At 40.3% G+C, this 26694-nt stretch overlaps 1 protein-coding gene across 1 annotated transcript in view; it reads left to right on the top strand.

Moving 5' to 3' along the window:
- Window positions 1–292: 292 nt before the first annotated feature.
- DPP6 (dipeptidyl-peptidase 6) overlaps window positions 293–26694 on the top strand; it is a 259976-nt gene continuing 233574 nt past the window's right edge. The window contains exon 1 of the mRNA XM_010585970.1: window positions 293–349. Coding sequence (XP_010584272.1) covers window positions 293–349 — 57 coding nt within the window. The remainder of the gene's footprint in view (window positions 350–26694) is intronic.

Below are 26694 nucleotides of genomic sequence, written 5' to 3'. Positions count from 1 at the left end.
CTCCGCTCCTGCTTCTGCTTTTATTTTAGAGGCTCAAGGGGGAAGGCAGCTAGACTTGTTTTTTTTTTTTTTTTTTTTTTTACGTTGCGTTTTTCTTTCTTTTTGTGGGGGTGGGAAATTTCTCAGCTGGTGATTAAGTGATGGACTAGTTACTCATCCTTATCCCTTTAGTCTTTGTATGTGTGTGTGCGTGTGCGCGCGCGTGTATGTCTGAACACACGCAGACGAGCTTACACACACACACACATTGTAAAATCCTGTTTGCCACTGCAGTGGGCACAAATAGGTGAGCATGACTACAGCCAAGGAGCAAAATGCATCAGGGAAACAAGCCCAACAACAAGAACAGGTAATGCTTATTTTCCTCAATTTCAAACAAATACAGATTTGCATTGTATAGCTCTGTGTTTCTTGTACGATTATTATTTTTTTTTTTTTATCTTCTTGGTGTGCATTCCTAAAATTGTCAACAGAGTCCCCAGTCAGTGGCAGGAAGAAAGTACTGTCTAGCTGGGTTCAAGGTCTGCTTTCTCGGTGCGTGTAGAGGCTGGGGTGGGGGGGAAGCTGAAATTGTGCTATTTTTAACAGCCTGTACCTCTTGCTGAAGGCTGTAGAGGTTTGCTCTGTAACTTGTTTCTTTCATGTGTGTGTGGGGGGGCAGGATGTTCGGACGGAGGCCCCTTCTCGCTGGAGGAAGGGGGTAAGGCTTTTTAACAACCCCTCTGCAGGCGGATATGAAATTGCAAAAGTGGGTTTCAGGTTCTTACTTTGTCATGTACTTTCAGGGATTTTTTTTTTTTTTTGTCCGACATTTTCTTGGAGGGACGCTTTGGAGTACAGCGTGTGCTCAGGCTGTGCTTGTGCAAGCAGTGATGGGGGGCGGGGGGGGCAAAAAGCAGCTGTAAGTAGGTATAACTCCCACTGACTTTGGGGAAAATTGCAGTGCTCACAGCATATGTGAACTGGATTCATTTACTTCTCTTGGTTGGTGCTTTATGTGTTTCTGTAGAGGTAGAAAGTTAAAGACTTAATTTTCTCTGTCATGCCTGGTTTTTAGAGGGTATTCCTATCTGACTGCACTTACCAGGACAGAATGAAGTCAAAACTTTCCCTGTCAAAAAAGCAGTGGGTGGCAGAAAAAGGGGACATATCCTCAGCCATAAAGGATAGGCACAGTTAAAAAGCGGTGGCATAAGGGCAAGTCTGGTTGCGATCTCGGAGCTCCAGCTGAGGATGGCAAAGGTTCGTGGGCTCCTGGCGCACCGGCAGAGCGGCGACTCCATCCTCCTCGGCACCAGCTTCCCCTCCCCGTGCTCGGCCCCGTGCCCGGGGGGACCGCAGAGGAGCCCGTACGCTCCAGTTCTTCAATTTTCATCGTCTCCTTAAGACAGTGGAAGTTCACCGCTTTAATCTTTGGTTAGGACGGCACGGGAGGATAATTTAAACAGATCTCTCAGGGCACAAATTAATTCTTAAAATAGTTCTTCCTGACTTGGTAGGCTGAGCGCCTCGCACGTTGTTTTTCTTTTTTTTGCTTTGTGCTTTATTTTAGGGAATTGGGGAAGAGAAAAGCATGGGAAGCCACTAAGCACCACAAGTAGCATCATATAATCTGCATTTTCAGGGTGACATTTTACTAATGGCCAAAGCAGGCTCAGTGGTTCAGTGAAAACAAGAAGAAAACAACTTTGATACTGAGGGTAAAGAAACTGTGCCTTCATCTAACCTCACATCTGTCGGGCTTCTCTGCCCATTGCTTTTGGAATATGTATTTTTGTCACTGTTTGCTGCAGACTAAAATTAGTCTCTCTCTGTTTCTGGGAGGCAGGGGTGTGTGAGTGCATTTTCTGAACAAAGAGAGCTGTGGGGCTGTCCCCTCCTCCTTAAAGCTGTGCAAAAGTGTCGCGTTTTGTAAGTCAAGAAGTGTAAGTCGGTTGCCTTTTATAAAGGAGCAGTGGTTTTGTTTCAAGTAGTATTACCTGCCTAATGCCGTTTTGCTACTGGCATGCCATGTCTTTGCTACTTGGCTCTTCCCATATGAAGTATAAAATGCCCAGAAGAGGTCTTCAGTACTATGCAGAGCCTTGATAGAATATATTCTATAACTGATTGAGTTGCAATTATACCCATATGGTACGCTTAAATATTCTGAAAGTACATGCTTTCAGAGTCTCAGCTCTGCCCTAGTGTGAGCATGAAATAGAAATATCAAGCATATATAAATATCAATGATATAGATGAATATTAATGTTTGAGTCTGTAAGCAACTTTGCTCACTCCCATAATTTTTTTTGTTTGTTTTCACAGTACATTATTAGTAAAATGGCTTGACAGTGGGGGATCAAATCCAATCTGTGTCCATTGATTTGAGTGCACTTTTATCTTCCATCACCAAAAGCAGATCTAAACCTTTATTTTATTCAAAACAGTTCATAACTGATAAAAGGCTCTATCCAAATTCTATTTCCAGATGAAATTCTATTTCCAGGCTTGTGCATATCAAGAATTGCTGAGATTTTTTTCCTTGCTTAAAACTGATCAAGAAACTGAAAATTGTAGCTGGGAGAAAACTGAAGGCAAAGTGCTAGTCTGCCTGTAGAGGACTGAGTCTTTTTCAGAAGCAGCTGCTGCTGTCGTAAGAGATTGTGTCTGTCCTTTTTCCATATTCCTTGCTGTGACGTTCCCTGCATCCAGAGGCAGGCAAATGACACAGTTGGCTTAAGTCTATGCTGTGTCCTGCCACGCTAACGCAAAGAGAAGCTGGGCATGAAAAGACACTGCAGGAAGAGGGTGAAGAAAGTTTGAAAACATCTACAGAAGCTTTGTGGGCATAAATTTAAAAATCTAATTTAGACCTGTGTGTCTATATGCAAATGAAGGCATGTTCTGTCTTGAGATTTACAAAAATTATAATAATTAGAAAATGATTGGGATGTGGAGATAAGCAATGCGCTGCCTTACCTACCTGAAGCCAGGCAATAAGCATCCCTTTCTTCCCTTTGTTAATTAAAACTGTTTCTGTACAGTTTCTTTCTGATAAGCAGTGTTGCTCACCTTCATGCCAGTTAAATTATTCAGAATTTTAATCATTTATCTCCTTGCTTATCTGTTGCATGAATCTGAACTTTAAGTCGTTTGGTCATCATGTATAGAAAACATTCTGTAAGTGATATGTAATACCGTCTCTTATGGTCAAGTTGTGATTGCTTGATCAAGATGTAAGTTGAATGTGGTTGCCTCTGTACGCTTAGGTGCTTTTGACACAGCTATGGTTTCTCGTTCGAATGGTTGGAGTTGGATACCGTGCAGCGTACAATGATTACAGCTGGCTTTCTGCTAGACCCAATGCTCAGAAGTCCGTAGAAAAGCCTACAGACACTAATAGACTTGGAATCTGGCTCAAGAGGACTAGTGAATCTTGTTCCCTGTCCTGGGGATTGTTAGCTGGATGTGTGAATATACCATTAAAACCACTTTTCCGTTAAAAAAGGAGAAGAAAATAGCAACAACAGATCAAGTACTGGGTCAGTGTGCTTTAGTAATTTACACTGGCTGAAGATCTTTGTGTTTTAACATACGCCTGTAAATTTGTTTTCTTAGTTTAGCCCAATTCTTATTACTTTTAATGGCCTTTGGGGATGCAAATAGCTCTACAGTCATACATAAAAATAAAGAGGCTGGGTTTTTATGAAAATGTCGTAATACGCATAATGCTAAAATGACACTTTTAAGTATTTTAAAAAATTAGTCAGCATATCAAGGATAACAGGATTGCAGATTCTTAAAGAACACCTTTTATAAAACATTTATAGGGTTGATTGGTTAACTAGATACTTGAACACTCACAATAAATTATTGTTCCCATTTCTTTTGCTGTATAGAGAAGAACTGTCATTGACTTACAGGCAGTGAGATCCTGCTCTGAAATGTGCACTTGTCCTAGACAAGGTTGTTAATGATTGTTTGCATGCAGCTCCATGTAAAAGACCAAAAATTAAGTAAGGAGGCAAAATAGCTTGAGGGTTGCCTTTTATTGAAATGGGCTCTGTGGAGGAGTGGAGTCAGATCAATAGAACAGTTCTGCTTATTAGCTGTCATTAAGGTAATCAATTTTGAATTTTACAGAACAGATGGAATTCCAAATAATAGGTGTCTTCAAGTGGAGAGAGAACACATTTAACTTGGAAAACCTAGGCCAGACTCAGGACTAAAATGATGGAAAGATTAATATTTCATGCTCCTAATATTCCCCTGCCACTCTGTACTTCACAGAAATAGCATGTAGTATCTTGAAGAGTGAGTACAGTTGGAGTATCTCATATACCATGCTGAAATGTGCCTCTATTTGAGTAGATTTACCCAAATAAGAAAAAAAGGGTGCACTTCAGGTGCATTACGCAGGCTTTTCCCCTACATAGTTATAATTCAGGTAATTCTGGGATGCCTGTAGCAAGGGGTATCAAAGCCTGCGTGCCCTGCTGTCTTCCTTCAAGGTCATAAATATCCTCAGCTGATGCGAGTTGAGTCCTATGCTGTTACTTCGCTCTCAGAGTAGATTAAACTAAAAAAAGATGGGTGTGCTTATACTGGGAAGTAGTGTGGACCCACCCCATGAGGGTGAGAGAGATGGTGTTGAGGTCCCAAATACCCATTTTGGACAGGGGGTTATTTCAAGCTAGTTCCAGACTGGTGTGAATGTCCATTAGTGGTTGAACAGCATCTTCTCACTTAGCTTTATTCAAAAGGAAGTCAGTTTGTGTGCTCTGAGGCCGCTAAAAAATGTGAGTTAGAGCATGGTAGATGGGTACAACTGAGTGTCAGTAGTGCAGTTCTGAACTGAACAAAACCAAAAGTACTAGATGCACCCCGCATGTCTTTAGTAGGGATGGGGGATGTGGTTAAATAAATGTAACTTCATGTGATCTGAAGGTATTCTTAAATGTTTCTTTTTTTTTCCCTGCCTGGTGTGACTTAAAATCATTCCAGATCTGCTCTGCTCACCTGAGTGCTGTCCAGAAAATCATCACCCCTGGGTGCCAAATCTCTTGGTTAGTTCAACATGCTTTACCTGAAAGACTGCAACAATCCTGATTCTCTGTCAGGACACTAAAGCCTCCTTACATCACACGAGCAATACAAAGTGGCTCCAAAGAGCGCGAGATCCCATCACATTGTAAACAGGCTGTAGTGTACAGCAGGTTGAGGCACATATTATAAGTTGTGAATTTTACCTGTCAAAATAGGAAAGGGACTTTGTCCTTTTATTTGTCAGTACCATCCCCGGTATATGCTAGGCCACAAAGAGCCGTTACTGAATCCTCTCTGTTTTCTTAGCAAGGTTCAAGATTAGACACTGTAACTTTATGTTCGGAAGCAGCCTGAGCTGTGAGTGTGTTACAAGAAAGCCCTGATTTATGGTGCCATTAGCTGGCACAGTCAGACTCCCCACTGCAGCACCCCAGTGGCGTAAAATCCACGCAGAGGGATTGAAGAGCACCGTGACATACCTCTGCGGTACCGAGATTCAACAGTGGGCTGAAAGGAGCTTGGCCTGGAGCTGTTGAACAGGTGGGAGTGAGTCTCCCAGGAGATGAGCTAATTTAGCGTATTATCTCAGTGACTTGTGATAGCAGAGCTCCTACGGTCCTGGCTGGAGTTGAAAACTGTCATATCCCAAAGGTGAGTCCCTGCTTGTGAGAATTCCTCATTCTCGCTGACTTGCTGCAGTATTCTCGCTCTGATTATTACAGCTGTGCAGAAATCAGGCAGCAGTGTCCACTTTTGGAAGGTGCCTGCCGAAGAGAAGGGAAAGAGGAGAAACCTGACTCTGACTTGAATAGAAAACTAAGGGTTTTTTTTAGTTTTAATGGAACTGTTTAGGGTTAGTTGTTTTAAGTGGATAATTTTTAAAAATAAAATTGTTGATATGAGACAACAGGTTTTTTTCTTGATAACAACTCTGTAAATTATATATCTTATTGTTGACCCAACACAGGCTTTCCCCAGGAAGCCATAGAGAACATTTGTGTTTCATTCTGTTAATGGTATCTGATCTATTTCTCAAGAGATGAAATTTCCGTAATAGTGCTCCTGAGAACACTGTATTCAAGAACATGAAATTGCATCAAACTGGCAGTCTTTTCAAGCTGTTAATTGGCTGCAAGGAATGCAGGCAGCTAAGCAATGGGGAGGGGGAGACAGTGATGGAAAGGAGTACATTTGGCTTAAAACTGGAGTCTCAAAAGGAGAAGGCTGCAGAAAAGCTTTTTGGTGTTCAGTACTGAAATGGAGGTGCTTCTGGAAGGCCTCAGATTTGTAAGACTGCATTATGGTTGGTTATCTTCCAAGCACACCACTTCTAGGGGTTGGTATACTTCCACAGGATGCTGCTTGAGATTGTGTAGGTCAAGTGGGATGTGCTCTGCCACTTGTCCTTAGGACGGTGTTGGTTGACTGCTGCTCCTTCCATTCCTAGCAAGGATACATTGTGCTGCAGTCTTTCTCATTAAGTCTTTCTTTTGCTGTTGGATCAAGACAGAATAATTTGTCTCTAAAGTTCACCAGTTATCCAGGAGTCATAAGAGTGTGTTTGAACTCTACAAGAAAAAAAATATTCTTAGGTTGGTTTTTTTAACTCTTATCTTAGAGCATCCAATGCTTCATTCCAGTTGTGGTCCATTAGCAGTGTTATGCATTGCTACAGTCATTTCATGAACAATGGTTTTACCTGCTTTCAGTTCTTATGCCTTTAATGCTGCTCCTTTATGATCTTTCTCATGCATTAAGTTGTGGTGAATCATTGTCAGTTTGGACTTTGTGAGAGAAGGTAGCACTTTTTAGATAATGTAGAGTACAGTAATATCTATTATTTATGTAGTTTATTCTGTTTGTTTTGCATTCATGTCCTTTGTTCTGTTGCCCTTTTTTTTTTCCTTCCTTTCATCTTTTCTTTTGTCCTTCCATCCTGCCTTCTCTGATTCTTAAGTGGGGTTTAAGTAAGTGAAATAGATTCAGAGAAAGGAGAGTGCCGGCAGCAACAGAACAGGAAAGCTGAGTGCACTCCTTCTCCAAAGGGCTGCTGCAGATGTGGAGAAGAACTCACTGCAGAACTCAGGGAGTGCCTTGAGCAAATTCACAAACCCCTTGTTAAACAGAAATTCAGAAAGGAACCTGTATATGAAATTAATGAAGGTGATCAAGAATGGAAAGGTGAGTTAGTATCAACTTCTGATTTAAAAGCAAAGTTTGAGTGGGCTTGTCAGGTGGCTTTGAGTGACTGTGCAGTGGTTGGAGCATGGAACTTAGTGCTTCTTGTGCTGCAGACTTCCATCGTGGTTTTGAGCAAGGGTGTTAGACTTAGGTCCTCAGTGGCTGTCAGCAGCTGCTCCTCTGCTGATATAGTCCATTGTCACCTTAGGTTGGGAAAAAAAAAAAAAATGACCTGGGGGTCTCCTGAGGATAAGTACATGAAATATGAAGTTCTGGGATACTGTAGTAACTCAGGCTGCACAAGTACCTGAGATATCAGAGAGATGTACTCCTTGAAGTTTAGAGAATGTGGGGAAAGGGTGATAGGAGAAAACCTGAAAGACAAAACTCATTCTGAAGACTTAGATATGAATAAGAATTTCAGCAGAAAAAGATCAAGATAAAGGTAAATCCTTTCAGGACTTTGGATAGTTATAAGCAAACTTGCAAATGAGAGAAAGATAATGCATAGACTTTTGGGATTGTATCTGATTCTAAGATTTTGGGAACTTGAAGAAATTTTATAGTTTGAGGTAAGATAGAGATGCATATTTCAGCTCTCTGTTGTATAATGCAGAGAGACCTTTTCCAAGAAGGAGTGATTCAATTTCTTTCAATAGGAATACTGCGGTGTAATTAGGAGCCGTAGAGATGAAATGGAAAAGTAAATGGGGGGATGACGAGCCAGGGATATGTGTGGTTAAGGGTAAAAACAAAACCTTTCAGAAGTCAAAGCTAGATGCTGAAGTTCGGGACCCATGAGGTTGATGGAGAGCATCTTCCTGAAAGTCAGGATGAGGCTGTGAGCCAAGGCTGAACTCCAGAGCCTGGTACCTGTAGAGAGAAAGCCCTGACAAAAGTTGTGGAAGTTGTGGAGAGAGCTCTTAAGAGTGGAGAGGACATGGCTACTTCCTACCACCATTGGTGAAAATTCTCCACACATCAAGGAAAATGAGAGTGGAGAAGAGCGGGCTAGAGAGTAAGTATTAACGATCTGGAGGACTTAGGGGAATTACAGCAGAAGTATGATTGGATTTGGTGGTGAAAGAGGCTTGTGGAGGAAGAAGCTGCAGGTAGGCAGCTGGTTCATAAGGAAGCAGGGAGCACATGGCAGCACCCTTCCCCATCCCACAGGGAGGTGGCAGCAGGAGCAACGGGGCAGGAGAAGGAAGAAAATCAGCTGTGGCCATGTTGTACAAGGTTATGGTTAGGGTGGTGGTCCCCTGTACAAGAGCCAAGTTGTACAGAGCAGCAATGGTGCTGGTCTTTCCCAGGAATGCGTTCAGTGGAAGATCTCAGCAGGCTTTGCAACCTTCCTGAGGGCTCGCGATGAGGGACAGCGGCTGCTCGCCATGCAGCGTGGGGGCAATGTGGTGGCAGCAGCAGAGGAATGAGGTGCGAGGTGATGACTAGCTGCAAGCTTTGTGTGACAGAGGGAGTTCAGAGCACTGCTTCTTCTCTTGCCTTTGCTGGACACTCATGTTGTGGCCTTGGGCAGTGCTTTGTCTCAGTATCTCCATCCTGTAACACGCTGCTATCTGTTTACCTGCCTGCCTCGAGGGAAGCAGTGAAGATGGCTATAGTTTTGCCAGCTCTCAGATACCCTGTGTCTCTTCAGAAATACCCTGCCTTCAAAATAAGTACTTAAATAACGCATTAACTAAAGACACTGACTTCTCTTCTGTCGCATGTGGGGTGCAGTGGGGAAAAAGCAGCAGCCATCTTTGCCAGGGAAGATTCTCAGAAGAACAAGAGGAAGAAAAGGGTTAAGGTCCTCTTCTTGCCCAGGGAAAGGGCTCTGCTTCCCTCATTATCCCTTGTATTACCCATCCCTGAGTGCCCTGATTGCCTGTGCCCTTACTGCTGCTAGAGTAAAGGGGTTTTTTGAGAGACAACCTGTGTGCTGTACGCATGATGTATGGTAATTGGCAAGCAAGGTATGGCTATTACTATTATGAGATATTATTTTGTGATGGAAACTGCAGGTGAAAAGCGCAGATAGGTTATAATTTCTCAGAGTGGGATTTGTCCCAGTCTGCTGGACAACATCGGGTCACAGAGGTGTAACAAGGACTCTGTTTTGGGATCCCGTCTTGTTAAATAGCCCTGCAGCGCCAGCGTCATGGCTATGGCTCCGGGCTCAGCAGCCTTAGTGGAAGAAGCTGGCGAAAGGATGGGGCATTCTCCCTGCATCCATGCCAGCGAGGAGTGCTATAGGACGGCATTTCCCTGGCTCCATGACCACCTTAAAAAAGCCAAATTGCAGATGATCATGTGCAGACGATAGGCTAGATTCATTAGAATTGCCATGTGCTGGGATGGAGAGAGTAGTCCGTGGGGTCCTGAGGAGTCACCAAGGGAGCAGGAGCATCTAGACATCCTCTCTCTGCTGCTGCCTCAAAATCGGTGTGTCCCTTATAGCACTTTGGTGGGCATACACACTGCCACCACCCCTGTGTGGGAAAGCCTCGTGCCCTCGTTGCACCCACTTTGACAGGGGTGAATACACAAGCCTAAGCTGAGTGGGGAATCAAGCCCTGAGTATGTCTCACGGTGAAGGACGGTGAGACAGGCTGAAGCACTTAATTAAGAAGAGTTAAGCTGAGCTTACACATGAAATGATCATGCAAAAACCCGCTAGAAAGGGGAAGAGGAAGAGTTTGAGTGAAATAGTAAAAACAAGCAAATCTGAGGCTGAACTGTTGGTTGGGTGGGTGGGTTTTTCTTAACCCTTCAGCTTACATCCCTACGTTTGTCAGTCTGAAAACAAATGGCTGTTGCTTTTATTGTTTATAAAGACTAAGAGAGATAAAAAGAAAAGTAAATTTTATATAAAGATTGACAATGCTTTGACTACAGTAGTTTATATTACTGCTGAACTGCTGCTGAGCTTGAAATTGGAGAGATAATAAGCCTTCATCTGAAGCAATTAGTCTGCAGTTTTTGACTCCATTACCTTCGCTTATGTCTGTAGCCGAATAGTTACATGCAGATATTTAAGGCTTAGTCATAGTATATTATTGTCAAAAGTGAAATCACAACTTAGACATTAATTTATTGTTAATTTAGCTTGTCAGAGATAACATAATAAACATGTAATTGACTGCGGGTGAATGTATACAGTAGCATATTATGTGGAATGCTTTTTGGGTCTTTAATTTAGCTTAATCACACACTGTGACCAACCTCTCAACTCTTTTTGTGTAGGGTTTAAAGGGGTCTGATACTTAATCTTAATGTGGTTGTAGGAATTAATGAATGGTACATTAAGTTGTAACCATCCTTAAGCATGCTGACAGCCTTACACTTTTATCTTTCTGTTTTCATGGCCAGGAGCAAACAGGTTCTTTTCAAATGCATATGCAGCATTTTGTGACTACTGGTAGAGGGAAACTCAAGGATGGACAGGGAAAACATATTGCAACTTAGCCCCTATTAAAATGAGAGAGAGATGAGACACAAAGTCATGGGGTTTTAATTGTACAAAACAGTCGATGTCAAAGCAGATGATATAGCTTGAAGGACATAGTAAGCAAAAACTTCAGTCTTTTTATTATTCTGAGACTCTGTGGTACTAGATAAAAAGGAGGAATTGCTCAAGGTGGGGAAGGATAATGAAACTTCTTTTTTTTTTATTACTACCTAAATTTCAGATTCTGTCGATGCCATTGAACTGAGTATAATAAGCATTGACTAGTGCTCGTAGCAGGGAATTTGTATCTAAACTTTGTTTCTTCTTCTTAAGAAACCCTGGCACTTCACATTTTAGTAGAATCTAATAATACTAGCAGCCTTCTTTTTTATAATTTTCATGTCCCAATATCTTTGATGTAAAAGTTAATTTACAAATGTTGCTGAGAATGCTGATCCATTGAATCTAAGGAGTATTTAGTTTTGTGAGCTTAATCATTGGAGGCTTCAGCTGCATTAAATTGAATTCTTTTCCATGGTCTTTTCCTCATAAGGTATAATACATGGTTTTACATGGATTATATGGATGCTTGACTTTGCTGTTGCAAGTCATGCTATAATTAGTTTTATTCCAACAAACCAAGCTAAACCAGCCAGATAAAACAGAGCAGTTGTGAATGTATGGGACAGCAAAATCCGAGGAGAAATTGATTAAAACAGCCCTGGAAAGTACTTAGCACATAAGGTTTGTCCATTAGTAAAATGTACATTGATTATGAAATATTTTGACTTTCCTTGCTGAAGGCTTTTCAGTTCTCTCTTGTTGAAATAGGTGTATCTTGGTAGGACTAGCTGACTTCAGTTACTACTCATCTACTTGAGAAATGTTACCTTCCTACCCATAACATCTTTAAGGTTGACAGTAAGTAAGTAGATGATGTCTTCATTTGGTTTTGTGCCTTGTTTACAACCTGGGCTTTCCAATGCCTTTCTGGGTGATTAGGAGACTGTGTTGTTATCTACTAGGCATCTTTTGCTCAAATGTGTTGAGGAATTCGGTGTTGATACTGAACTGCATGTTGACAGATGATCCCTGTTTAAAACAGAGAATGTTAAGGAATGCTGGAAAGTGCATGTATCTGAAATATGATAAAGAGACCTTTGGAGCAAGTGGTCAAATTGAGAATAAAACTATTGACTTCATCAAACCTTGAGCTGGCCCTTATACTATCTTTCACTGGTCTGAAAACCCTTATGTAGAAAATTGAGGCTTTAAATCCACAAGAGCAACAAACTTGTAATGTAACAGTTTTATGCCATTCTGTTTTCATGTGGCTTTTATGATAGAAAAAGCTGATATTATAAGTGGTTCTTCTCTGTACTGTTCTGTCATGATGGATAGAAATGCTTCCTTCAGGAGTCAAATTTCTCTTAGGTCCTCAGATCCGTGAACTCTGATGGAGCTCTGTCTGAGAACGAACTTCAGGATTAGGACCATAATATACATCAGGGCATGTTTACATGCTGGAATAAGGTTGTAGGCCTGGCTTCCTCATCACTTGTTTCAGAAGATTTATTTTGGCACCCGTTGGCTCCCATCCTCTTGTTTGTGAGGAAATAATGTTCACGGTGGTCTTCTCCTGACCTTGAGGTGGGAGGTGACTAGAATGCACTTGGGGACCAAATAGGTCCACTGCCAAACCTCCATACCAGAGAGTGTTCTTCCTACAAATTCCTGTAGGTTCCCATAAATTCCTGTAAGTTCCTATAAATTTTAGAACTTCTTCAGTCAGTTATAATGCTCTTAGCATCTGGGTGGGTCAGTAAATAAATTGTCATCCTGTATGTCATGACAGAAGGAAGCAATTTTTTTTGCTCTTCAGCATCTTCGTGTGAATTCCAGAAAGGCTACAGAGATCAATAGCACATAGCCACTGTCACAGGCTATGCCCAGACTTTAAGTCTTCAGTGTTCACCCTGCTGTAAATTAGAGCTGTTTGAAACTATGATGCATAGGTTTTTTTCTGTAAAATGCACTTCATTCATGCAGGGATATTCCCAATAAATCATCTAACTCAAATTATTTTGGAGAGACCTTTCAAATCTCCATGTTGAACATATTTAGACCATAAACCTAGTTCTACTTAAGAATTTATATGCATCTACATTAAAATGGAAAACCAAAAAAGGCTGAAATCGAGATTTGATGGGATGGGGAATTATCAAATCAAAAAATTATCGTTGTTCTAAAAATTGTTTCTGCTACCAAAATATGTGATAAGTTTCTAGGTTTTATTCCTGAAGGTTTAGAATATCTGAAAACTGAAACTTTTTGTCCCAATTTGTGATACAACTGGAGTTAATTACACCCCCCAAATAATATCAGAAAACTCTTCCCCATCTTGCTCTAGGAAAGAAAAGAGGGCTTGACTGGTTGCTACTTCTGTAATAAAACATTCTGGAAATTCTGTTATATGTACACGAAGATATGAAGTAATTGAGCTCAACAGGCCATGTGAAATACACATGAGAAATAACGTATGTACTTGGGGCTAAAAATATAAGCCTAAATGAATCCTAGTGGGATGCTCAGTGCTCATGCTACTTCTGGTCCTCTCACTGAAACTAGAGCTTATTTCTCTTTGCTTTCGTTTCCCAAATAGCTGCTTTGTCATTTTTCGTTGACCTCTATGAAAAAGTTTGGGCAAGAATCAATTCTTTCTTCAGCTAGTTGCTGCGGCACAGTCTACTGTAATACACGAGTTGTGCATAATCCTGCAGAGAAGAAGAATAGATGTGTCAGAGGTTTGGGGAAGCAGTTAGGGAGAGATTATGACAAAGCTACAAGCGTGCTTTTTCGCTGGGGAGTCACTGTGTAGGGAGAGAGTGATACACATTTTTCAACCCATGTTCCAGGTTATGTTTCATTCTGTTCTATCCAGGCTCTTACATTTTTGGTCACAAATGCCTGTGGGTTGCAAGAAACACAGCCTCCAATATCCACTGAACCTATGTTTTGTCTTTCCTTGGCCCATTTCTTGAGTAAATGCTTTGTGTCAGTCAAAGAGAAACTGGTTTTGTGAGGAAAAAGGAATTAACTTGTTGCAAGCTATTCACCAAATACTGTTTGTACTTTTACGTGTGGGTGGCTGCTCGTCAGGTGTAATGCATAACTTTTATTTATTTTTCTTGCTGAAACTGCTGATAAAACAAGAGATGACAGTTGCTCTAAGGAGACTGAATTTAGGTGACACTCGGATGTTTATACTTCATTACTTTTCTTTGTCTTGACAGTTTCCATAGAGTTTCTTTCCATCATATAAGCCTTCAATTACCAAATGAAGATTAATCCATGGCCCCAAGCCAAAAAAACTGTTGAACAGCATTTTTCACATTATTCATCAACATGGATAATAAAACTAACTCAAATATAGATAAACTTCAGTTAAGGGATTCTTCATGACTAGTTGTGTTGACAGTGTGCAAAAGTGAAGTCCTAAGTCTGTCTGAAGAAGGTGTAGCATTCACTTAGCCATTTGTGCTAATTGTCTGTGCATATGTTAACTATCACTACACTTTCCTTTTGCTTTCATACCCTGGGAGGGAGAAGAGGATACACAAAAAACGTATTAAACCAGACTATTAGCTTAAGCAAACAGACCAATAAAATCATTGACGTCTGCTTTGAGAAATTCCAGTGAGCAAGAGAATCACAGAATCACAGAGTTGGGTTGGAAGGGACCTTAAAGACCATCTAGTTCCAACCCCCTGCCATGGGCAGGGACACCTTCCACTAGACCAGGTTGCTCAAAGCCCCATCCAACCTGGCCTTGAACACTGCCAGGGATGGGGCAGCCACCACCTCTCTGGGCAACCTCTTCCAGTGCCTCACCTCCCTCACAGTGAAGAAATTCTTCCTAATATCTAATCTAAATCTACCCTCTTTCTGTTTAAAACCATTACCCCTCATCCTATCACTACATGCCCTGATAAACAGTCCTTCCCCATCTTTCCTGTAGGCCCCCTTTAGGTACTGGAAGGCTGCTATAAGGTCTCCCCAGAGCCTTCTCTTCTCCGGGCCAGACAATCTCAACTGTCTCACCCTGTCCTCATAGGGGAGGTGCTCCAGAGCTAGGAGCTTTCTTAAAAAAAAAAAAAAAATAGAGAAAGAAAGAAAGAGAATCCACCTGTGACTCTTGCCTGCAGGAATTATGGATTTAAGGGTAGAAAGATTTTTGCAGAAGTAGCTGCTGCTGTTGCTAGACTCTCTGATTCCCTCCTCCCCACCTGGGAGGTGGGTTGTAAAGGGGTTGGGAAAGGAAAGGCAGTCGCTTCCCGCAGCCTGGCTGTGGCATTTGTCCTCCCGGTGCCTCGGTTGGAGCACTCTCTGACACCACAGCAGAGGCAGATGGCTGAGGGTGGCACTGAAGGCTCCCATCCATTTTTAGCAGCAGATTTCAGTGCCTGCTAGCCATTTACTCTTTTTGTCAGTTGGGCAATGCTTCAAACTTTGGCCATATATTCAGCTTTTAAAAAGCTGGGGTAGCTCCTGATTTTTCTTAGAGCATTTGGAACAAATATCCTCCTTAGTTTTGTCTCGGTAATACCACTGAAAGATGCGATCCTCTTTGTTGTGAAATGCACTCTGCATGCGTGAAACACAGCTATAACTACTGAACAAGCTGCAGAGTCTTATTTGGATAGCTGGGATTTGGCAGGAGATGGCTGGTTAACACAAAAAGCCAGGAAGAAAATCAAATAGTTGTGGGAGATGTTGAAAGTAACAGATGAGAAGAGGTTGCTTGCAGAATTTTGATTCTACACCATAAATTATTGCTGGAAAATTGAACTGCTGCCTGCTTTTCAGTGATATTAGAGAGCTGGAAATAATGCATATTGTGGCCAGGCAGTCATCTACTGTCTTATATTGACAGGCAAGTAAAACCTGAATGGGGAAAAAGACTAATTAATCATTACTTTATGTAACCTTTACCAGCATGATACAGTTTTGACATTTGAGTCCTAGTGTGCAGTGTTCATTTAAATTAAGTCTGGGGTTTTTGCTGTAAGATCCAGGAATAAAACACACGGAAATACTTGGGGGTGTTTTAGGGGAGCCTAATAGAGTTAGGTGTCCCAGTCCAGCCAAAAATTACAGTCTCAAATGTTTTAGCTTTCTGTATACCACATAGTTGGTAAATAATGCCCAGGGGGGAAATTGTTGAGTCATGATAAACTGTTGAGCATCCAAAATCTATTGTTGGTCTCACTGGGGACCACTGAAAGCTCAGTGCTCTTGAAAATCCAGCCAATTATGTAGGTGCTTATGCACGGGCTTTGAAGGCTCACTTTTCTTGCGTATTAAAAAGGATGGGTTTTTAAAAGCTTTCTGTTGTTACTGGCCATTTATTTTTCCCTCTGTTTTCTTTTGAAAACACCTAAAAAGGTAGCACACTTGAAACACACACATTTGAACTGCTGTGTAGTCAAATTAGGGCATTTAATTCTGGGAAACCGAGGGTGGTCTGTTGGTCAGTATGAAGAAGGAAAAGGTAGCAGTTTCTCAGATTTTAGGGCATTAGATAATCCTGTTGAGTTTTGTCTTTTTCTTTGCATCCAAGAGATAATAATGGAACTGAATTCCATTTTAGTGATAGAATATAGTTTGTTTTCTTTTTTAATTGGAATGTGACAGACTCTGAAAGACCTCAGGACAGGAGATGCTCTAAAATAACTATTTATACTATTAATGATAATGAAATGTAATTATAGGGTTATGTTATTTAAATATAGCCTCCTACAGAAAGGTGTGTGTTGCTAAAATGGCACTTTCCACATGTAATAATAATACCTAACGTGTTCTTCATGCTTTATGTCTTGAAATTGCTTTTGAAAATATTCTTTCTGACATCTCAGTGATGTAGGTAAACTGTATTACCCACACTTGGCAGAAAGGGAAGCTTAATATGAGAATGAAGTGACTTGCCCAGGGCTAAATTGCTCCTTGTGTTTCATGCGAACCCATGCAATGCAATGTTGTTCGGTGCTGTGGGGACTATCATTCTGGGTCAGCACTGGCTTCAGGCAGTTTGTTGCAAGGTGTAGATGTGTCCTACATTGCTTAAGCATTTTGAAAATGTTAACAATGATTTATTCATTCATTCATTCAATTACTCAGGTTTTGGTTCTTTTAAATAAGATCAGACACCCTTGGGTCTTTGGATCTTTATGGGCACCGCAGGAGATTTGACAGCCATTTAAAGAAACTCCTCCTAAACCAGACTCTAACAAGTAACTGTGGATATTAACACTCCATCAGGAGAACTTGTGCACACTATGATTATATATGGTCATGCATACACACACAGATAAGCAGACAAATTCCCACTATGAAAATCATCAAATGAATCCTTGTGCCTGCCAGCACCCATTGAACTCTGAACCTGAGAGCAAGAAATCACTACCTTAAGGCCAAGATATTTCCAGAAAGGTGTTGGGCAGTATTGCTCCCCTTTGAGAGGCAGCATTTTCTAGCTTCCATGGGATTTCTACTAGCCTAAGTAATAACTGACTTGGGAAAGAAAAAGCAGACTAGTACACCACTTTCAAAAAATGTCTCATCTCTAGAGTAAAGAATAGTGCCTTTCCCCTGCAGATGGCTTTAAATTTGAAGTGGTTTGTTGTTTGTTCCTGAAGGAAGAAGAATTTCGTGATATCTGCTGGTTTGTGTCAAAAAAACCCCAAGTTTTGGATTTTGCTTTGCATTGACAGGAGAAAATGAGCCCCAGGACGGCTTATTGGATGCACTGATATAACCTCCTCCCATATCTGAGTGCCTGACAACTGTTGATGAATTTAACCTCAGCTGCAGGGATGCTGGCATAGCTTACGAAGCCTGAACAGACCATTTTGGTTACCTGCTTAGTCTTCCTGACTATCACAGGCTGCACACTTACCTTTAATTCCTGCTTCTCCTTTCACAGAGAGAGGATAGAGACACAAAGAGGTGAGCCAGCTCTGTCTCAGACCCAGCACTTAACCCTTGCCTCCCACGTTTTCAATGCTTTCACCACCAAAATAGCCTTTCTCCTAGAAAATTCAGTATCTCCTGTCCTCACCCGGCAGCGATAGGAATATTTTATAATCTGCAAATGTGTTTGCTTCCCTTGAGGGGCAGAATATATGTCATTCCTTAGTGGGCAAAAAGGAATGGCATGAGGGACATGTGAACAGTGCTGCTTTTAGCTGTCCTACTAGACAGATAGTTCTGTGGCCACGGGTCACTGGCCTGGGAAAAAGAAATATGATGAGGTTTTCAGGAAAATCCCTGAAATTTCTCTTTCTGGTTTTCATAGCGTGGCAAAGCAACTGCTTGTTCAGTAAGCTACAACTAATGAGGACAAGGAGGGCCTAGAGAAAGTGTGGAGGCTGGAGGAAAGGGAGCCTTCCCTTGAAAATAGGTGTAGTAGTGTATTAAAAATACCTATGTGGGGAAGAGGAAAAATCACTAGTAAAATAAATCACCATCACCCTCTGTTTCTTGTTCTTTCTGGCAATGCTGCATCTGAAACTATAGCCAGCTTCTGTCCTGAAATACTCCAAGTGGGCTTTCCCCTTCCCTGTGGCTCTAGCAGTGTTAGTGACATAGAGCTGGCAGGACAGTTCTGCATTTTCCAAAGACAAGGATTCTGGCACTTGGTTAACAGCAATAAATGCTGTTTTCAAGAAATATTTTCCAATTAAGTAAGATAGCCCTTGGCCTCTAATGATTTCAAATGATTCTCCTTCCTTGGCTCAATAGTTCAATTTTAAACGTATCTATAATACATAAGCTTTTGGTTATTGACTAATTTTGACTCCTTTGTAAAGGTTCATAATGTGGAAAACTACCCAAAATATTCCTTTTATTTTCATTACATCCATGTATTATCATGCAATCCATACAAATATGCACACGTAAATGGACATATCCACCCACCCAAAACCAACCTCTCCTATCCAAAGAAACAACCAACTAAGACTTGAGCCAAATGTTAGGAAGCTCGAAAAAAGCCCAAAGGTCTAATTTAAGGGCTTTCAGAAAAGCAGTCTTTGATATTAAGGGTGATTTTTGGAGTGTAATACTGGTGAGTTTACTATCTAGGACTTCGTCTTCAGTTGTTGAAGGTGTCAGGTGGGATGTAAGGACCAAGAAAGATGATCTGGTGGCTGAGGAGGTTAAATGCTACTGTGGGGCCCCTCACGCCCTTGTGCCGTAGTTTCTATGTGATCCTGAGTGATCCTCTTAGCCGAAGTTTTCACAGGTTTCACAGTTCCCCTTTGTCCCATTTTTTTTTCCAATGCTCAGTTAGATGTAGTTGCTCAGTAAAACTCTGGATTCTAAACCAATTTTTTTTTTTCCTGACTTTCAGAAGTGCTAGACATTTCTAGCTACAACTGAACTAGATAGGAGCTATACTTAACTATATAAAGTTATGATAATTACTCTGAAAAAAATCTGATCTCAGGCGTCTGAAATTGAACACCCTAAATTAGCAAAATGTTTGACCTTAATCATTCTCTGACTCAGCTCCCCATCTGTGCAATGGGATAATATCTTCTCTTCACCACGTAGAGGTGCTGTGGAAAGAAAGTGATGAATATTTGAAGCACTCGCATATTGTAGTGATGAGCTCCATAGAAACCGCTATGAGAAAATTGATAACTCTGCCTTTAAAGCAGGTTGGGATTGTGTGCTGCAAATAAGGCCACAGACAGAACAGTGAGGATCAAATGAAATATTGAAGCGGTCTCATTACGTGTGAGCACCAGCCTCTTGGTGCAACATCTGAGGCAGTTGAAAGTGTGTAGGATATGTAATTAGACTGTAGCACAATACATACACACAAGGGGCTGAATTACAGCTTGTGGACCTTAAGGCTTAAATCTGACATTTCCCAACTTACTGCCTGTGTGTGGACCTTAACCTTAAGGTAGATTTTGTCTGTTACTGTTGAATAGAGGTGAGATTTTCAAAAGCACTTGGCTCTGTCCTGTCTCTGTTGCCAGTAAAGGTAACAGAACCTTATGGATGACCTTAGTGGGAGCAGAGTTAGGCCAGTGTTGAGTACTTTGAAGTCACAAACTGTGATTTATGTTGCAAATTGTCTGAAAAATACACTGGGAAAAAAATGCAGTACTTAATGCTTGAACTCAGTGAAGCTCTTGTCATTCCTAAGGGCTGTTAGCTTTCTCTATTAAGAACAACCTTGTATGTGAGATGCTAAAATTAGGTGTTGGCAGTGTTTATTGTTATTTGCTAGTGCATAACATGAGTATGCACAATTTCTCTTATTAACCTTGAATGCAGAATTTCATTGACCTGATTCTGAACATCAGAAACCTTGAGGTAACCTACAGAGGTTTTTATCTGGCATGCACCAAGTGGTATTTATATGACCCAGAGTCAAGTTTTAGTATTTATATTATGACAAGCATCAGAGATCAAAACCCTATTGTGTCAGGTTCTTATCAAACACTGCCATGAGGATCTGGCCGTATAAATTGACAAACGGAGTTTTCTTATTCCTGATTTATACTCAGAGGAGGCAGAATCTGGCCTGCAGGGAGCGGAACTTGTTTTACACTCAGTGAAGAAGAGGAGAGACTTCCTCAAAGTCAAGCACAAAATCTTTAGCAGAGTCACTAACAGAACCCAGAGCCGTTGGGTCAGAACTGTAATTTTAGCAGCATTAATTAATTTCTCTTCTCCTTTGCAGATACCGTCTTCCAGCCTGCATGCTGAGATTTTGGTGTTGGGTTTTTTTCTCCACCCTTTTAAGACTTTTTCTATCCCTTTTACATACGCAATGTCTTATGTTAGTTACAAATAATTGTTTTCCTCCGCAAAGAGAAATTTTTTCATCATAGCTTTACTTGTAGCACCTACCATGTCTCTTCTGGACTTCAGAAATCAGAGTGTACTGAAGTCAATGCTACAGTGCATTCCTCCCACCCCCAGCACAATTTTCTACTGTACCCTTGGCATAGATTCCCTCATCCTGCACATTTTCTTAGTGGTAAAGAAGAAACATTTTAACTGCTACAATTTATGAGACCTCACAGGGAAAACATTATTTCTTTAGAAGCTGCAGAAGCAAACAGAAGTATTCCTCACAGTGAGACTTCAAGTGAGCTAGCAATTGAATTGAAATACCTGTCTTAACTCCAGGAAGCTGTCCACTTTCACAAACTAAGAGAGTGCTTGGGAAAACATCTGTCAGCTCTCTCCCCCATGGAAGCCCACTGGTCTAGCACACTCTCTTTTTTCCATTGTTTCATGGTTCCACCTACCACAGTGAGTTGTGATATCAAATAGCAATAATAATCTTTCAGTAGCACAGATATGTCCAGGTACAAACTGAGATGCACATTATGGAAGAATGTTTCTTTACCGTGCTGGACAGAGTCTATCATGATGGATTCTGTTTTGGAGATGACCACATCTAGAATTGGCTAGACTAGATGAAGACACTATAATTTCTGGGAAATCATTGTCTAATTTTTTTGTCTAATTTTTCTAATTCACTTGGCTTTCCAATACCCTTTATTCTCTCTTAACCACCAAATCTAACTCCTATTTTTAATTTATCATGTATTTATTCATATTGCAATAATATCTAGTAGCTCTGGTCTTTATTATGGTCTCTATTTTCAAAGAAACAAAGATCTAAGTGTAAAGCAAGAGATCATGATGATGACTGCAAACAGTGAAACAGAAAGACATAGGAAGACAATAGAAAGGCCACTTTCTTCCTAGGATTTGATAAGGATCCAAAAGTACAGGGTTATACACCGAGCACATTATAATACCTAGGATCAATGAATAGAAATGAATAACGTGCTTATCCCAAAAGAGTGTGACTTTTTGAAAATCAGTGTTTTCTTCATCGGGACTCTGAAAGGGAGGACAAGCGCACTTGCAGGTGGAATCTCCTCTCCCATTGTTGTATTCAGGAGCGAAGTTCAACCTGCAGCTCAACAAGCCCAGCTGGATGGTGGCACAAAAGAGAGACTTCATTGCTTATTGCCTGCAGTGGTTCTGGCGACACAATTCAGAGGGGAATTTGAACAAAGTGATTTTATTATTTTTTCTCTCATAGTATCTCATCTCTTTCTGTTTTATGAGTACTGAACTGTCTGTTTTAAATTTGTTTTAAATCACATTTCTGTACTGTTTCATTTTTTTAGTGTGTTTATTATTGCCAAAAAAATTTCCTAACAACCCTAATGAGAAAGTAGTAGTCCATAAAATGACGAGATTTTAAGTGTTAGGTATAAATTTGTCTTAGGACTAACAAGGTTTCGTTCTCTTACACAACAGGACTGTATCACTAAATCTCTAATATTATGTGTTAAATGTGTTCCTACGAGCAGTGGGGATTTCACATGGTGTGCACTCACGTAAGGGCATCTGCAAGAGATGAGTCAACTTCTGGAAGTCTCTGTTATTTTGTAGCTTGAAATCTCACTCCTGTGTCTACCACACTTCAAGATTTATTCTTACAGGGAATAAGATTATATTGCTGAAAGGCTGAGACCAAACTCCATGTACTAGTGCACACCTATGGTTTTTTGTGGGCGTCTGTGACGTTGCTGTCTGTTCCTCTGAAGGAAAAAAAAAATCAGTTCCTTGCTCCAACTTAGCCAATTTAGCAAGAGAGAGTAAAAACTTTGATCCCAGTAAATTTCTGTAAGATAAAGAAAACATATGAAAATGAGATTTCACCAGAAATTGAATTATGGTGTGCACTACAAAGCCCCATTTAATAGTGAAGTTAATGACTAATGTATTTTCATATTCCATTTCCTCCGAGAGTTCAGCTGTTTTTCTAGAGCTGGATGGAGAAGCTATTCCTCAGCTGAATAGGAACAGCATTCATCATTACTGTGGCAGGATGACTCCTGGGAGACATTTATAGGAAATAACTTTAGTCAGCTGCTAGAAGGTTTCTGCAGCTCTTGAGGTGTTCCATTTCTGCAAGTCAGTCCATTGAAGCACCTGGACCATCCCACTCTTTGCAGAGTACCTGTTCGTCTGCATAAGCCATTGCAAATGGGTCCATCATTGGGATTCTTTTGTTAAAGTGAACAAGATACAGTCTGCCATATCTATAGACATTGGTGTAAATACTCCAGCTACAACCTTCTCCAAATCATAACAGAAAACACTTACAACCGAACCATTCAAACAAACAAACCCAATTTTTAATTCTGGGAACTGGGTTTACTATTTATAAATAGAAAGAGAATGTAGTGTAGCCAGTAACTGCACAGCAGGCTTCCTGAAATGCTAGGATTATTTAAAAAGTACCTACGAGGCAAGTGATATTTGGAGGCACCACACTCTACTGCTTGAAACACTGTTATCCTTTTAGTTATATTGATTTCTTTTGTGACTCTTGGTTGCTTTCCCAGGAACTTACAATGCTTGCTAAAAGCTTGTGTTATTTATCTTCCATGAACTCTTGCAGATCTATGATATTTCAGCAAATTTCTATTTCTTAGCAATCTATTCTAGATGACATATTTTTTCCAGAATTTAACCACAGGCTGGATTGTTTTTCATCTGATACCCAAGTTATTCAAAGTCATGATGTCTGAGAATTACTGTGAGCAATAAAAACAAGGATTCTGGAATTCTTGGGTGCAAAGCTAGTTGAAATCAGGATTTTTTAGTATGTCTCTGAACGTTCTTTCAGCACAGCTCTGATTTAACGTTATTTCAGGCTTTCATCCCTCCTTGCTCCTCTCTTGAGCTCAAGATGCCAGCCATATCAATGTGGGAAAATGTCTGCAATCTACTTACAAATGTCTCCTAGCAAAGATTTCTGGGCTCAGTTTTGCTTGAAGTATGCTGGAATTATAGTAGCTCTTCAATAAGTCTTAAATTACACATTTACTATTATTGCATCTACTACTGTGTGGTCTGCTGGTAACTACATTGCCTTCACGTGGTTTCTTCCTGACACATCTCTTTGATGGTGAATTTGGGTGAGACATCCTCTCTGTGTCTGCTGGGGCAATGTCTGCTCCTGAGAAAAAGGAAATAAACTGTTGGTGTCTGCAATTTGCAAGTCTGCAGTTATTGTGCATACTTCTGTTGGCAAATGTGCAGGAATGAGCGCCTTGGAAGCATTTTCTCTTGTGTACACATTATGAACATTTCCCTGTGTAGTTCTAAGAAAATACTTCTTAGTGTCCTGCTTTTAGCTTAGCTATGTCAAAGACATTATTGATGTCTCCCGACAAGCACACTCCTAGTTATGCTTAGTGGCTGCTTTTTATTATAATGATGTTTTGCAACTTCTTGTGTGGATGACTTATGAACAGTTCACTGCATTTTAATGAGCTATTTCTGTCTGTTCAGTTTTATTACTAATATTAGAAAATGTGTGGTATTTAATATTTTTATTTGATACCTGTAAACAGAAAAATGGCTGCTCAGCACTGCATGAACCTTGATAGATATTTTGGGCTTAACATTATTGCACAGGAGAAACCATTGTTACACAAAGCATGAATTTGCTTGAATTAACAATAGGGCATTGGAAGTTCCTGTAGGAATAGTCTTGCAGTGACTTGGGCATGTTCTTTGAAGTGCTGTGTTGGAAGAAATGCTCTAATTCCAATAAAGGTATTCTATTTGAAATGGTATGAAACAATCATTACTCACTTCAACCCCTTTGGCCAATGAACCTGAAAACATCCTTAAGCATTAAACTTGCGTTCTTCTTAACATCCCTACCGTGCCAAGGCAGGATAATGCTGAGAAATGTCATTGCTGGTTATAAGCAGGAATATCATTAGTCATCAGAGTCATTATTAAATTATATGATTTGTTTAATGGACCTACAGTATATTTAAATTGCAGAAAAATCAATTACCTCTTTTTCTATATAGGGAGTTAGAAGAGAGGGCCTACAAACACACGTAAATAGAAATTTATGTGAGACTGTTCTAGTAGGAACTAGACTGGAGACTGAATTGCTGTGATAATTACTAATTGTATAAAGCCTTTCTTATTTCTAAGAGCTGGAACTTGGTCCCACTGAAAGATAGTGTTTATGTCAGATGTTTATACTTTGACCTTAAGTCAAAGCTTGAAGTTAGGCCAAAACAACATTGCGCATAAGCAGCCATTACCTCACAGTTATTCATTGTGTCTGCAAATGACTTCAGATATGATTACACTTTTTTCTAGCTTTAAGAATGGCTTTCAATTATTTAAACATAAATGCCTAGTGCCATTTTCATGCCCTTAGTTGCCCAAGACACCTGCACAGGTTTGACAACTGCCATATATAGAGAACTTAAGACCTGCATCCTTCTGGAGTGGCAGAGGGAAGCCTAGCAGGATGCCCCATGACTTCTAAAATAGTACGTGACATCCATGATTAGGGAACAGAAACCTACTGTTACCCTTTTAGTTATATTCATTTTTTTAGTGACCTTTCATTTCTTTCTGGTTTCCTGCAATGCTCTCTATCAGCTGATGTTATTCACCTTTCATGCAATCCTCCAGATCCACAATACTTCAGCAGCATTTAGTTTCTTAGGAGACTGTTCCAGCTAATGTTCTTTTTAAAGATTTTACATAAGTTGTCTTTCCTGCAGTGTCTTTTGTAGCTTGTAACTATAGTTTCATATTAAGTTCTGTATACCTCATCTCAGATAATAATTGAATACATTTATGAATGACATAAAGATAACAAATGCTTTTACAAAATATATACAGACATTATTTCAACTTCCATTGAAATGAAAGCAAGCTGCTTGGCATTTACAGAATATTTCTTGTCTACCTGAAAGAATTACAACTAGGATTACCTTCTGTATTCAAGTTTTAGTGTGCAAAAGTGATTTTGTCCTCTATATTTATCATAAGCTAAGCATTGCATATATGAACCACAGTGTCTGAGATCTATTGGTTCAAGAGAATGTAGGCAGAATAGACTAAATGATTATGAACTGAGTTAAAAATATGTGCTATTTATGCAGTCATCTAGAAAGCAGAATTTTTGCATTTTGCAAGAATGATAGGATAAATTGTTTTGTATGGCTCAGCAAAGGACAACAATACTTGCCAAAAGATCATGTATCTACTTGCTGTAATTCATAGAGAAGAAATGTCTCAGTTGCTTACATTGAAACTAGATGTAAGAAAGCATGCAACCAGAGAGGATTATAAAAGTCATTCTAGTATAACCTCAAAGCCCAAAATTCCAGAAGGACTTTTTATTCCAGAATACAGCAGGAAATACAGAAAATGGTTCAGTGGCTGCTGAGGAATGAGAAAAAGTATACCAGAGTCATTCATATAGACAGCTTGGAATGTAACAAAAAAATGGAATAAAGTTATTTGTGAGATTAGTTCATACCTAAAATTATACATTCTGGTAGGACAAAGTCTTTGCACATTAATACCAAAAACCTTTTAATTGAAAAAACACTGCCAGGCTTGATTTGGAAGGATATGTACAGTCTTGCTCTTTGTCCATGCTTTCACCTTTCTGTCCATCTCTGCCAATAACTGTGGAATCCAGCAGCTGATTTCAGCCAAATGTGACAGAGTGAGCAGTGATCTCAAAAGCATTAAGTCCAAATATGAAAATTAGTGGCTGCATAGGAAAAAAGAAGCTCAGATTAATGTCTCCACAGGGGCAAAGAATGGAGGATGGAGGATGAACTCGACAGCTGGCTGTTCAGCATATGGAGTAGTTTCCTTTTCCGTGGCCAATTTTCTGACTTGGGCTGTAACTCTGTCCATATCACAGCTGTAAAGTTCCCTGACCCTTTTTGTGGGGATTGAAAGAGATTTGATACTCCCTTTTCAGCAACAGTAACTTTCAGGGGAACAAGATAACCAGAATTCATAAACTGTACATAGGCAAATGTTGAGTTAATGTTGAAAAAGTGTCCAGAAGGTGAAGTTTGAGGTTCTGAGCAAAAAAGTGGTGGAAGTTGCTTGGTTTGGCTGCAAATCTCAGGATTCCT

Source organism: Haliaeetus leucocephalus, unplaced genomic scaffold (genome assembly GCF_000737465.1).
Source record: "Haliaeetus leucocephalus isolate CR32 unplaced genomic scaffold, Haliaeetus_leucocephalus-4.0 Scaffold0, whole genome shotgun sequence".
Taxonomy (NCBI): Eukaryota; Metazoa; Chordata; class Aves; order Accipitriformes; family Accipitridae; genus Haliaeetus; species Haliaeetus leucocephalus.
Note: the sequence above shows the minus strand (reverse complement) of the source record. Positions and strands in the feature narration are given on the sequence as shown.